Source organism: Carassius carassius, chromosome 41, assembly GCF_963082965.1.
Source record: "Carassius carassius chromosome 41, fCarCar2.1, whole genome shotgun sequence".
Classification (NCBI taxonomy): domain Eukaryota; kingdom Metazoa; phylum Chordata; class Actinopteri; order Cypriniformes; family Cyprinidae; genus Carassius; species Carassius carassius.
The window spans coordinates 7,607,050-7,621,450 of NC_081795.1; the positions used below are offsets into that span (position 1 = coordinate 7,607,050).

The 14,401-nt window shown below is 35.8% G+C and overlaps 2 protein-coding genes across 3 annotated transcripts; one reads left to right on the forward strand and one right to left on the reverse strand.

Annotated features, from left to right (window-relative positions):
* Positions 1-189: 189 nt before the first annotated feature.
* On the reverse strand, positions 190-3,389 carry LOC132123212 (testis-expressed protein 26-like). Its single transcript, XM_059533785.1, has 7 exons — positions 3,043-3,389; positions 2,868-2,952; positions 2,605-2,770; positions 2,227-2,380; positions 1,908-2,084; positions 886-963; positions 190-518 (listed from the first exon to the last, which is right to left on the reverse strand). The coding sequence occupies exons 1-7, from the start codon at positions 3,053-3,055 to the stop codon at positions 388-390; spliced, it is 804 nt and encodes a 267-aa protein (XP_059389768.1). The 5' UTR covers positions 3,056-3,389; the 3' UTR covers positions 190-387.
* A 1,313-nt stretch (positions 3,390-4,702) lies between these two features.
* LOC132123548 (high mobility group protein B1-like) lies at positions 4,703-8,074 on the forward strand. Of its 2 annotated transcripts, none has more exons than XM_059534239.1 (5): positions 4,703-4,844; positions 6,682-6,837; positions 6,987-7,132; positions 7,215-7,389; positions 7,495-8,074. In XM_059534239.1, the coding sequence occupies exons 2-5, from the start codon at positions 6,691-6,693 to the stop codon at positions 7,615-7,617; spliced, it is 591 nt and encodes a 196-aa protein (XP_059390222.1). In that variant the 5' UTR covers positions 4,703-4,844; positions 6,682-6,690; the 3' UTR covers positions 7,618-8,074. The 2 variants fall into 2 exon arrangements, with proteins under 2 accessions (XP_059390222.1, XP_059390223.1); XM_059534240.1 differs by having other exon boundaries at positions 4,706-4,848.
* Positions 8,075-14,401: the final 6,327 nt, after the last annotated feature.

A 14,401-nucleotide genomic window follows, 5' to 3' on the forward strand; every position in this document is an offset into this window, starting at 1 on the left:
CTTGAATATATAAACTATACTAAAAATATTTATTTCAGCACTAATAGAGCCTTAAGAGATTTATTATTCCCAAGAGACAAATTATCAACTATTTTGTTCATTTCAATTTTTTTGTATATCTGTTTTTGCCAAATATGGCTAGCACAAATCTCAGAAAAATTAATTGCGTATTGTAAAACATGATTTATGCCTATTATCAGTTTTCATTTCAGTGTTTTATTAAGCACACCATTTAAAGATGCATAAAGGCAGTTTCATAAAAGCAGGAATGTTCTATCTTCTGGAAGAAAATCAGAACTCTAAATAATAAAAGAAAAAGGAAAAGAAAATGCAATGCACACATACTCATATAGCTTTATATAGCTTTCATGGTTCAAAATGGCATCTTTATAAAGGCCCAGGCCAGGCTGATACCCTCTCCAGTGTGGAAGAGTTTTGCATGATCACACCCCTATTCTTCCCTTTACATCCATCAGCAGAGAAGCTGGTTATGTGCATTGTCTTCACATCCTTATTTTCTGGTAAAAGGTAAAATAAAAAAATATATTATTTAACACGATAAAATCCTACACTTTAGGAATTATATTTATGTCATTTTTTTCTCAAGCAAGATTATAGTAGGATACTCCAATGAAATATCACAATTCTTGCTATTACCAATCAAATTAGTTTGATTTTAGTTTTAAATATTCAAATAAGGATAAAATAACTGATAAATGTCTAACAATATAAAGTGTCATTTAATGCATTTAAACCTAAAAGTATTCTGATGTTTCAGTCAGAACACACAGCATCACACTTTCTCATCAGACAATATCCTACAAAACTGTCAAAATTATTCAGGTGCGGTTGTTATTAGCATTGAAGAGATATCTGTACATTTACCTCCGAAATGTTTATTGTAGGTGGTCTCCAGTTTGTTGTTTTCCCGGTTATTGATGTGACTGTGAATCACTGTAGGAACTAAAATGTAAAAGTGAAGTTTGTTATTCTTCTCTAATCTGTGTGCCATACATATATATTACTGTTTTGTTATCAATAATTGAATAATTATCAAGCATTCCCTTTTTTAATTGTCAAATAACTGACTGCTGAACTCTTACATTTAAATTAATAGTTACTAAAAATGAAAATATGCTTAAAATGTTTTCTCCTGCAGGTGATCCTCGATGTAGATGAGTTAGTCAGAATAGGTTTGGTGAAACTTAGCATTATATCACTTGTTAACCAATGGATCCTCTGCAGGGAATGGGTGCCATCAGAATGACAGTCCAAACAGCTGATGAAAACACCACAAACATAACACCCCATGTTGTCCTGTAACACCAAAATCCACTTACATATTTTTTTTTTAACTGTTTCGGACTGTTTTCGTTCATAACTGGTGCTTGATGTGTGCATATTTTTCTCCTGATTCAGACAAGATGACTTTTTCACTAGAGAAAGCAATATTAGCTTGAAGCAATGGTTTGAAGTTAAAAATGTCTTGATGGTTTTGTTTATTACAAACATACACCTTTTTGCTTCGCAAGATGTTAATTGATGGACTGGAGTCGTGTAGATTACTTGTGGATTATTGTGACATTTTTATCATCTATTTATTTTAGACTGTCATTCTGGTGGAATTTATTCACTGAAGAGGATCCATTGGTAATGCTAAACTTTTCCAAATGTGTTCCAAAGAAGAACCAAACTCATCTACATTTTGGATGGCCTGAGGGTGAGTGAACTTTCAACAAATTTTCATTTTTGGGTGAACTATTAAATCTGATCAGGTTTTTTAGTATATTCTTTTGTGTTTACATTGTGTCTAGGCTAAAGCTAGGGTTGGTTGTCCTATCAGTTTCAAACAAACTACTTTGACCAGTGCACTGAAACAGAAGTGCAACTGTTTAGTGGAAGCTTACCAATACCCCTCGCCGCTACACCATGCAGCTTATTGCACCCATAGCGAGAGTTGTTCCCCAGAAGCTCAAGTTTCAGTTTGGGTGGGCGGTAGTTGTGTCTCATTTCAGTCTGGGTATAGTAATGGACAGGATGGCTGTGGTTAAAAGGTGTAAAGACTGCATGGTTCTTCATAATTCCTGTGATTTAAACAGAACATAAAAAAGCAATCATAAAATAACATGCAATAATCTTTGGAACCACAAGATTTGATATTAAATAAGATTCAAATGGCTTTGAAATGTATAAACAAATGTCTTTGCAGTAATTCCTTAAATTCACCTTGAGGTAATCCAAGAAAATCAGTCCTGTAGGTCGAGCTATACTGGGCACTGAGAGCCTTTTGGATTTCCTTCTCAGTCAGCAGGTGCTGAAGAGGGGAACTACCACCAAAATGCTTCATTTGATCTGCAGAATGCCTCCATACCATGAATGCCTTTGTGTTAAAAGAAAGAACCATCATTTACTAACCCTTATGTTTTACCAAACCTGTATGGCAGGACACAGGACACAAATATAGTACTACTGGTGTGCTTTTTCTGAAGCTTAACAGTCCCAGTACACACATTCATACAACCATTAGCATGAAAAGATGCTTTCAAACTACTCATCAACAAGCCAACAAACACAGCAAAACACAAAATGTGTTACAGTATGTACCTGGCTTGGGTGCGGGTTGTTTCTTCTGTTTCCTGATGCTGTGGCAGACCTTATGCAAGTAGTTTTGGACATAGGCTTCCAGCAGAAATCTTCACTGTATGCAGTTGCTCCTACCGGATCATCCAGTTTGTATGAATTTCTATAGATATTGCCAGATGTTTTTGGTCTTGTATTTGAAACAAATAAAAAGTTAAGATGAATGATACCTCTTACATTTTTATCACTTTTCTTAAAAAAAATAATAATAAATTAATACATTTCACCTTAGAGTTGGAATAGATGAAATGGGTCTATAGATGAAATCTCTTTTATGTGAGGTCTCATATACGTCCCATCTCTTGTTAACATCTAGATTAAAATGTACAGTGGAAAAGAAACTAAAACCAATACTGAATCATACTCAAGTAACATGTTAAAATCACAATAAACTTGTCTAACCATATATTGCCATGGTTGTCTTGACAGATTATCGCCCTCTGCTACTGTTGTCCAAACGACAATAAAGTTTTTAGGATCTGCGTGTACTGTTCACCAGGAGCTCCGTCGTTTGTACAGATCAGTGCATTCCAAGAAAATCCTCTGCTGAATTTTTATTTTTGACGCACCTGTTGTTGAAACGTTCCTGAAATTCTTTCGAAAAGTTTTCACTTGTTGATCTGCATTGCTAATGCCTATCTGAGGTTATCTGTAAGCTAATGTTGTTATAGGAAACGCACAACAACGGGCGCGCGAGCGAGTATTGCAAACTGACGCTCCGCGGGGGGCTTTTAGCAGATAATGACGCACATGAAGGCACTTCAAACCCAAAGACCCGCTGATAACATCAAGCGGCCAAAAAGGTGGCCCACTGAAATCACCGAAAGTTCCACGCATGCAATGCAATTTTAAGCAAAATAGCCCCACATGCAATAAAAACAATAAAAAGTTTAAAAATCTATATGATTATAATAGACCACGAGAACTGTATTTATTTTCTCAAACGTTCCTTAGTTAAAAGTACTAAAAAACAGAATCAGAAAAATTCCTTAGGATTTCTCTAAAACTTACAGGAGTTTAATTCGACTTTATTAGGGCCTAGCGCCGCTCAGTGGAAAACATAACATGGTGCATTTCAAGATTACCTTCTATAAATTGTCAAGGTATCACAAAAAAAAAAAAAAACATTTGGAACAAATGCAAATGTTATATGCAATATAGTACACATAACAAGGAAAAGATAAGCACTGATTAAAACCGGTGAAATAGTTTGGATATATTGCTCGATTTCTTTTTCAAAGGCAACATAACGGGCTTTTGATAAAGTTACGACGACAAATGTGTTATTTGTTAAGAAGCAATAAAAGATTAATAATAAGTAGCTTAAGCCTACTCATTATTTTCAGGATTCTTCACTGAATTATAAAGCCCTAAATTTCAGGTGATGTTTATTAAACCCTTGTGTTATACTCATTTTTAAAAGAAAAAAAAATCAATGAATTAATTTAATTTATATTTAATGAATTGGCCACTGTTTGTTGAATAGACCATCCGTGCATGGATAAAATCTAGTATTTGTACGATTTCAAAACAGAAACAAGAATTAACCGGCAAGGCAAACCATATTTTTAGGCGTAGACTTTTAAATAACTCGGTTATAATGTACGTGTAACGTGAATAGCTATGCATTGTGCTTTGCAAAACTCACAACAATTTGTTTTGATATTCTTTAAATGGGTTAAAGTCTTTATTAACGGTGCAGATCCCTTTAAAAACCCCGCGATTAACAGCCTGGTAGTAAGCAGGTATACACTATTCTTTTTATGTCTTCCGTCAGTTACCAACGCGCAGTTGTGCGGTGAAATCCTTGAAATGCTATGAATTCAAAGCAAATAATCGTCAAACAATTACTTAGAGACAGCGGCGTGCTTGCAGATACTACATTAAGTACCCAGCAGAACAAAACGGTGTCTGATACTAGTACGCGTGTATCAATGGATGGATTTTCATATTTACGCGCCGTTGAAAAAATATGACGTACAATGACGAAGAGCCAACCACACCTCTGCTCTCGTAGGTGCTATAGTGAGCCGACAGCCAATCACAGGCGCTTAAGACTTGGCGGTAGCCAATAGGATTCCTGACTGTATAATGTGTCTCTCGTGAGCGGAGGGTTCTGCACGCACTTGGAAGAGCGCTCGTCGGTGTTATTGTACTTCACAGCCCCATTATCTAGGCATCCACAGAGGCTGCAGATAAAGAAGGTTGGTGAGTTTTGCCAAAATATGCGTGTAAAGGTCTTAATTAACGATTTTTTCAAAAAGAAGTCGTAGATTGCAACACATTTCCCTTTTTAGTTGCGTATTTGGGGGAAAGCAGAGCGACCGATCTTTGTCAGAATCTATTCGCCAGTCATTCAGTCAGTGCGCTCAGTTACGTTACATAGTGAAATGTCCTGACTGGAAAAAATCTTCTGAAGATAAAATATGGTTGCCTTTTCCTTGTGAAATGACAGTATTCTATTAGTATTTAATGGGATGGGTTGTAATATTTGTCAGGTAACGTTAGCCATCCCGGGCAGCTAAAGCATTTAGCTTTTTGGGGTCTCAGTTAAAGATGTTATTGTGTAAGTTAAACCAGTGACGTGGGTGCCATTCTCACACTCAGACTAAAATAACACCGAATAGATTTAGCAGTCCCAAGGAAATGTTTTAGTCATTTTGTTAAATTTTTCTTCAGAATGGGACGTTTTGCGGCCGTGTTTAGTAATATAATATGGCTGGCTTGCGGAGGATACTCAGTGCGTTTTGTCTGTGAGTGGCGGGGGATGAGATAAAACTTAATCAAGCTTGTTTGCACTGCTTTTTAAACTCGTAAGAAAGCCCGAGGGTACATTTTAATAAACGCTGGTGTTTTCCAAGCAAAAACGCGCATGCGGGTTTACAGTTATATTTATATTGTTTCCCACCGCCGGTGTTGTGCGTATGCGGTTCTGGCTGGCAAACATAAAGGGAGAGAGTGAGGAAGGCAGCCATGTTGGCTCTGCTAGCTGTGCTCATGTGGCTTCAGTTGAACGGCGGACTTACGAGAGCGAAACGCCCATTGCATAGCGCTTATAGTTACAGATACAAAGCAGCTTCTTCCATAGGGGAGGCGATAATATGAGAAAGCGGAGAGAAACGGACTAAGTGATTTTTTTGTCCTCTAAATTACCCAGGAATGTGGGAGGAGACAATTGAAGGAGACTTTCTCTCATGAAGACGGCTTTTTCAAAATGGAAGAAGAAATATTATTGTTGCACCGTTTAGGCGTTTTAAGGCGGGCCCTTTGTAATAAATCTGCCAGGTCTTGGGGCGATGCTTCTGTGAATGTTCTGTTTATGTAAAATACACACAAATAAAAAATAAATACTAGTAATGAATATTAAATCATTAAAAATGTGTTTTTATTTACGAGATTGAGGATGTCCTTGTCTTTCACCGTGAACTTGAGGTGGTCTTTGTGCATCTCCCTGTCCATATCAATAATGTGATTTCACTGCACATTTTATCTTGCTGATTTTTTTTTATTCCTTTTAGAGTCAGTATGTCCCTCACAGTACATAATAATGATATATAGAAGATAAATATATATATGCAGAATTGCAGTGGCATTTATTTTAATGCATTTATGACTTTATGCGTTTATGTATTTTATGTCTCATGTTTAAACTATTGTTTTAGCAATAAAGATATATCTAAGTGAAGTGACATTCAGCCAAGAATGCTGACGCATACTCTGCATTTAACCCATCCAAAGTGCACACACACAGCAGTGAACACACACCAGGAGCAGTGGGCAGTCATTTATGCTGCGGTGCCCGGGGAGCAGTTTGGGGTTCAGTGCCTTGCTCAAGGGCACCTCAGTCATGGTATTGCCAGCCCGAGACTTGAACCCACAACCCTAGGGTTAGAAATCAAACTCTCTAACCACTAGGCCACAACTTCCCATCTACATACATGTAGGAAGTGTTTGCATCATAATAGTAAAAGAATCCAAATGATTAAAGAGTATAGCATGTGATGTCACTTTCTATTTATTTGAGGATATCTTTTTTCCCAGAGTGTAAAGATGGGGAAAGATCCAAGGAAGCCCAGAGGAAAGATGTCCTCTTATGCCTACTTTGTGCAAACCTGCCGTGAAGAACACAAAAAGAAGCACCCTGAAGCCTCTGTAAACTTCTCAGAATTCTCCAAGAAGTGTTCGGAGCGATGGAAGGTACTGTTCTGAAAAACACTGATAAAGATGATGCCATTATATTATGGATAAGTTGTGCTTTTAAGCTTATTTGGAAAAATCTTTGCAAAAATCTGGTGTTTAAGGTATACCTTGCACTTTTTGATGCAGCCTTTTCTCATTCTGAACAGACAATGTCTGCCAAAGAGAAGGGCAAATTTGAGGATTTGGCCAAGCAAGATAAGGTTCGCTATGAGAGAGAAATGAAGAACTACATTCCACCGAAGGGTGAGAAGAAAAGGCGATTTAAGGATCCTAACGCACCCAAGAGACCACCGTATGTTTGCGCTGTGCACTGCCTATTGCAAAATAACATTCTTCAAGATGGTCTGTTTTAATACATGTTTCTCCCCCCTAAGGTCAGCATTCTTCATTTTCTGTGGTGACTACCGCCCTAAGATTAAGGGGGAGAACCCAGGTCTGTCCATCGGAGACATTGCCAAGAAGCTTGGAGAAATGTGGAATAGCTCAGCGGCTGAGGTGAAGCAGCCCTATGAGAAGAAAGCAGCAAAGCTTAAGGAGAAGTATGACAAGGTAAAGCGTCTTCCATCTTTTTTTCCTGAACAGTCTTTAGTGTTCTCAAACTGCTACATTGTGGATGCATCCTGATTAATTGGTTAATGTTTTTGTCTCCTGTAGGATATTGCACTATATCGTACAAAGGGAATTGCTGGCTTGTCCAAAAAAGATGGTGGGGAGGATGATGATGAGGATGAAAATGAAGAAGAAGAGGAGGATGAAGATGATGAGGATGATGAGTAGATTAGCTACTGATGTAGCCTAGGTTTTTGTTCATGCCATAAACCCAATTGTATACAAATCACATCTTCAAACGTAATACAGCAGAAACAAGATTTGTTAGGCTGTGTATATGCTACGTTTTTAAGATGTACAGTGTTATTCTCCTTTTGTAAATTTAACACTATGTGTCTTCAGGTTTCAGATTTTTTTAAATCTTTGTTTTCGTTAGTGGTAGTTCTTGCCAGGAACAGTTAAAGGTTTAATGATACGACTTGAACTGTTTCTCTGAAGGTGCGTAGCACAATTATCTGGTTTATGTAGATCTGTAGTGCATCATATTAGTTTTTAAAAATATTTTTCGTATTTGCCGTCACAAGGTCCTTTAACTGTACTTTGAATACCACTCTAATTACAAGAATGCAGCTTTGTTTGACATTCAAAAATGTGTCTGAAGTAAACATTTCTTTTTTTTAGGAAACTGTCCTGTTTTTTCTTCCGGAGCTACTGTAGTGACGTGATTACATACGATATACTTAATATCTGCAGTGACCGTATCAATGATGAGTGATTCTTCCTCATCTAAGAAGTGTAATTGGTTCATGTATGTGTTGTGCTACGAACTGGTTTTCAAAATTGCAATATCAACATAGAAATTATCTGCATCAGTCAGTGTAGCATTTTTGCGAAGGTTTTTTGAAGTATCTGTTTATTATGTGCAATGTTACCAAAAAAAAAAAAATGAAGACACTTTCACTCTTATCAGAAAGCAAAAACGTAACCTTGAAATAAGCACTCGTGACTGAAATAGCGGAATTAATGTTATATATATATATATATATATATATATATATATATATATATATATATATATATTATGGAAAATGTAAATAGAGCGACACCCTGTGGCCGTGACATGTAACTGCTTTGTTTACTATTACACACGCATATGGGAGGCCGTTTCAGCATAAAAACGTTCCAGCGTTACTCGTCTTAATTATATTTTTACTAGTAACAATTAAATTAAAGAGCTCTATAATTTAATTTGTACTAGTAACAATTACAATTATAGAGCTCTATAATTCAATTTTTACTAGTAACAATTATGATTGTAGAGCTCTCTAATTGAATTATAGAGCTCTGCAATTGTATTCTTACTAGTAAAAACTGAATTAAAGAGCTCTATAATTGTAATTGTTACTAGTAAAAACTGAATTAGAGAGCTCTTTAATTCAATTCTTACTAGTAACAATTCTAATTACAGAGCTCTATAATTGTATTATTACTAGTAGAAACTCCTATTCATGAGATGCAAAACAGATTGCAGATTTCCCGCCTACAAAAGTGAGTTTCAAAGTAAAAGCCCTGTAGAATGGTTCTAAAGTATCCTGAAATATTTTACAGACTTAGGTAACATATTAATCATGTTCACATTAAAGGAAAATTAAGATGATGCCTGAGATGAAAGCCTTTTGACAAACTTGATATTAAGGAGTATAAATTAATTTTAAATATTTACAGTGTTTAGTATTGTTATGCAATAATAGAATGATTGCGTTTGTTGTTTAGTAAAATAGAAAACATTAGGCCAAATAGTCTTAAACTTTTTTATAAATTGTGACTCGAGGTTCAATCTAGCCTAAAGTTTGTTCAAGTTTTTTTTTTTTTTTTTTTTTTTCTCCAGGTTGCAAGATTTTATATTTTGCTTCAAATAAGCTTATGCCTGTTGTGGTTGCATGTGTTCAGGGCTCCAGACTAACTTTTTTCACTAGGAGCACAGTGGCCCCCAACAGAAACTTTTAGGGGCACAACCAGAAAAATTAGGGGCGCACACCGTAAATCAACATGCTAACCAAATCTACTAATTTCCACTGTATTACTAATAAATACTTTAATAATAGATGAAGAAATTACAATGTGCTGTTTCAAATTCAGTGTCACATTTTATTCTGCACTTTTGAAGATGCAACAAGGTAAACTGACAGCACCATCGCTGTTATGACAGTACAAATAGTAAACAAAATACCATACATTCAGAATAAAAAAAAGTGCTTAGTAACCTATCGGTCATTTCACAGTTACAAACAATACTTAAATGTATGTAAACTTTAGGGGCAATATTATCTCTGCCTCATCTGCGCACTGACTTACAGTTTGTTTTTTAAAAGCAACTAGAGTTGTGACGTTCGCGAACGAACTGATTCTTTTGAACGGCTCATAAACATGAACGATGGGAGCCGAGTCGCGGCTGGAGGGGAGCCGTTCTTTCTGTCGTTCTTTTTTCCTATGCGTATTTCACACAGATGCACACAAATGAGCTCCTCCGCGAGACAGAACAGTTATAGGGGGAGGGGCGCACCCAGCGCAGGCCAACCCTTTATAGCGTGATGATATTAGTTATTAGTTGTGCATGTTCATTGCAGCCCACTTTGTTATTGTTCATTGACTTGAAGGGGCTGATGTCCTATTTGCAAAGTTTACAGTAGTAATAGTATGTAGTATGTAGACATTTCCATTTTATTTATTCTAATTTTATCTACTTTAAATATTTTTTGTTTTCTATCAAAATGTTCTTGTGTGATAACAATGTTCTTGTGTGAAAGTGTTTGTAGTAAAAGCTGTTTTGCACAGAAATTCATTGCAGCCGGCTTTGTTTTTGATGTTTATTTTAGTAGGTATTGTATGAATAACATAAGTCAACGTATCTTTAACACACACACAAACACACACACTATTCTGAAATAATAAATATTTCAGAATAATTCAAACTCAGATATTGGTGTGTGATATCTGAGTTTTAATTATTTGACTACAAATCTCACCTCATTTTTCCTCCCAGTAATTATTTCCAGGATAAACTGAGATGCCCCCAAGCTGGCTTCTTAAAACTGACTAAATATTTAAAAAGAGCCGTTCTTTTGAACGGCTCTTTGAAAGGAACGGATCGCGAAGATCCGGATCCCCTCAAAGAGCCATAAATCCCATCACTAAAAGCAACCGACAGTGGAGTTGCATTTTGAATAATCATGTCACGTTATACTCAATGTTTTCGGCTGAGGTAATGTGTAATCAGTGTGTTGTGATTTAACTGCGGAAAGCCTGCACTATCAGCAAATACTGTGTTCCCCGCAGTTCCGTGGGAGTTGCTTTAATAATCGCAATTCATGTAGTTGTTCGACTGTTTAAAGTACCTCAGCCGGTTGAATTCTTTCAGCCAGTCTTCTCGAAAATGGTGAGTGCGGGCTTTTTCGCCAGACCAACCTCTGACTCTGCATCATCATCCAGGTCGGAAGAACGAATCAATAGTTCGCTTGCCCATAGCTCAGATGCACGCACATATCAGGTTGTGATGATATTTGTCTCCGTTTCCTTCCCACAGATGTTTATGCGCGCTCGATTATCTCTAGGCCCCTCCCCCTTCACACATTTTAGCCACTTACAGTGTCCATTCCCTATTCTTCTCACACGCATTGGCCGCCTCACAGACAGGCATCACTCAATGAGACGCGAGTATGTGCTCGCGTCTCATGAGTGTGTGTGTGTGTGTGTGTGTGTGTGTGTGTGTTTGATTTTCAATTATCAATCAATCCATCCATAACCAAGATAATTACTAGACGATTTTCATTATCATTACTATTACTATCATCATTATCATAGATTTTGGCCTTTACTTTGGCCTTTTCAGAACTTTTATTATTATGATCATTATTATTATCAATATCATTATTATTATTATCATTACTATTACTATCATCATTATCATAGATTTTGGACTTTTATCATAGACTTTTCAGTGTCCCACATTAGGAAGCACCAGATTGTTTTTAAACAACTTGCACTAAGAGCACTAATATGTCTATAATTTCTTTTATGAATGTGTTATCTGCATTTTCTCTTTTATTTTATTAGGAGACATCCTGGGGATTTTAAAATGGTATTGTGTTTGAATTGAAATGTTTTGGCTACAAATCGCACATATTGCAGACTGCTTGCCCTGCCTCTCCACCGTGTACTTCGTCCATGTCGACTGGGGGCGCCAAAGTTTCCCGCCTGCCTGTTTATATACCCCAGTTGAATATGCATAAAGCACGATTAGCATAATGATATGTCGCCCTATACAGAGCTCTGTAATGGAATTGTTACTAGTAAGAATTGCTATTGTAGAGCTCTGTAATTCAATTTGTACTAGTAAGATTGCAATTACAGAGCTCTCTAATTCTAATTGTTACTAGTAAGAACTGAATTATGGAGCTCTGTAACTTAATTCTTACTAGTAACAATTCAATTAGAGAGCTCTGTAATTTAATTATAGAGCTCTCTAATTGGATTGTTACTAGTAACAACTGAATTAGAGAGCTCTATAATTTAATTATTACTAGTAAGAACTGCAATTACAGAGCTCTCTAATTGGATTCTTACTAGTAACAATTATGATTAGAGAGCTCTGTAATTCAATTGTTACTAGTAACAATTACGATTAGAGAGCTCTCTAATTCAATTGTTACTAGTAACAATTGAATTAGATAGCTCTGTAATTCAATTATAGAGCTCTGCAATTACACATATCTTTAATGTGTATTTTTTACTAGTAATAAATCAATTGAAGAGCTCTGTAATTCAATTGTTACTAGTAAGAATTCGATTAGAGAGCTCTATAATTGTAATTGTTACTAGTAAGAATTCAATTACAGAGCTCTATAATTGTATTTGTTACTAGTAAGAATTCAATTAGAGAGCTCTATAATTGTAATTGTTACTAGTAACAATTGAATTACAGAGCTCTATAATCCCAATTGTTACTAGTAACAAATACAATTATAGAGCTCTATAATCCTAATTGTTACTAGTAACAATTGAATTACAGAGCTCTATAATTAAAAATGAATGGAAGTCAATGGAGACATATGACTAGTAATAAATAAATTGTAGAGCTCTCTAATTGGAATTGTTACTAGTAACAATTGAATTAGAGAGCTCTATAATCATAATTGTTACTAGTAAAAATTTAATTATAGAGCTCTGTAATTGTAATGGTTACTAGTAACAATTTAATTGTAGAGCTCTATAATTGTTATTGTTACTAGTAAAAACCGAATTAGAGAGCTCTACAATCATAATTGTTACTAGTAAAAATTGAATTATAGAGCTCTATAATTGTAATTGTTACTAGTACAAATTAAATTATAGAGCTCTTTAATTTAATTGATACTAGTAAAAATATAATTACGACGAGTAACGCTGGAACGTTTTTATGCTGAAACGGCCTTCCATACACGCATCGATGATGTCATCTTATTCAGGTTTCACCTTGATGTCCTCTAAAAGGAGCAACACTGTAAGGGGGAACAAAAAACAAACAAACAGTGTGCTCTAAAGCACCTATTCAAATCATTTTAACTGCAGTTTTGTGGTTAAATGACTTCCGATATTTATGCTTGTAAAATAATTTATCAGTTGATATAATTATTCAGGATTAAAGGGAAACCACAAGTACACAATAGAAAAGCTCTCATCCATCATATTTGTCATAGCTCAATTGGAATCCAAGCAGTACGATAATTTAGAATTAATTACTTGACCTGAACGCAAATAGGCTACCTGGAAGACGGGAAAAGACTGAAACAAACGCCTCAAGGATAGAAAAATAAGACAGACTGTTTCTAGAACCACCAGAGGGCGCTTAATGTCTGCAGTTTGAATAATGTTGCTAATGGAGCCTTGATTGCAATTGACAAAGCAGTGAAGCAAAGAAAGTACCTCTCTGGGTTTTAAATTAGATTTGAAACTAAAGAATCCAAAGAACCCAATATGTTTTCTTTAAAGCCGCACTATACCTTTTCTTATTACAAATAAACTTATGTGCACAAACAAACTAATAGCATTTAAAGTAAATAATGTGTACTAGACATCTCTTTTAAACAAAAATATATTTTATTCTACATGGAGCGGGTTGCACCCCTCAATCAGTAAACACCTTATTGATTAGCTATGTATATTTTGTACAGGCAAGCAGATGAAGCCAGAATATAAAGTCAGTGTGCAAAGTTTCACGTTAAATGGTTTCCCATAGAAAGCCATTTGAAGGAAAATACTGAACCATTAAGCGGACTGCGTTCATGTTCCAGCTTCATCTGCTTGCCTGTGTAAACTATTAATTATTAGCTAATATAGAACATATTACTGTTTAAAATATATTAAGGCACTTTAAGTGTTTTTACAATGTTTTGTCGCATTGTTTATTGATTGAAATATTGCAGCTGGTGCTTAATATGGATTTCAAATGGCCAAAACTTGCATCTTGTTCACATATCATTGTGTTTATTCTTTTGAGAGGTGATCTAAACATGTGCGGCTGTGAAACAGATGGAACATTGACAGATTTGTCCTGCAGTTCTGTTAGATATTTTGCCTCCATCGCTTCGAACCGGTCACGTGACTGAAAGCTAGTCTTATTATCATATTTGTAGGAAAGCACCTGCCAGACATATAAAGAAATAAATCAAATAATATAACCAAGACAAAAGACTTGCTTTATAAACGACAGAGCCAGAGTCAGCAGCAAAGTCCCTGCTGAAGTGATGAAATAAACCACGATGACGCACTCCTCATGATAACAGACACTCAGTTCGGTCGCAGTGACACCAACAAACAACACAGGACCATGTGTTTGTTCTGAATACAATGTATTTAATGCAGAAAAACAAAAGATAAACTGACAGTTCGTTACAAAGCAGTACCAAAGAAGTGTCATGCTTTCAGGCCGACAGGTGTCACTATAATTTCCATTTGTAAATTGTATGTGTCTCAT

Excerpts from the sequence above, each read along its gene's own strand:
- LOC132123212 (XM_059533785.1), bottom strand. Across the intron at positions 2,771-2,867 it reads TCATCTATTCCAACTCTAAG|ACCAAAAACATCTGGCAATA; the intron begins GTGAAATGTATT and ends TTCAAATACAAG. Across the intron at positions 2,085-2,226 it reads TTTTCTTGGATTACCTCAAG|GAATTATGAAGAACCATGCA; the intron begins GTGAATTTAAGG and ends TTTAAATCACAG.
- LOC132123548 (XM_059534239.1), top strand. The coding sequence starts at position 6,691 with ATGGGGAAAGATCCAAGGAAGCCCAGAGGAAAGATGTCCTCTTATGCC. Across the intron at positions 6,838-6,986 it reads AGTGTTCGGAGCGATGGAAG|ACAATGTCTGCCAAAGAGAA; the intron begins GTACTGTTCTGA and ends CATTCTGAACAG. Across the intron at positions 7,133-7,214 it reads AACGCACCCAAGAGACCACC|GTCAGCATTCTTCATTTTCT; the intron begins GTATGTTTGCGC and ends CTCCCCCCTAAG.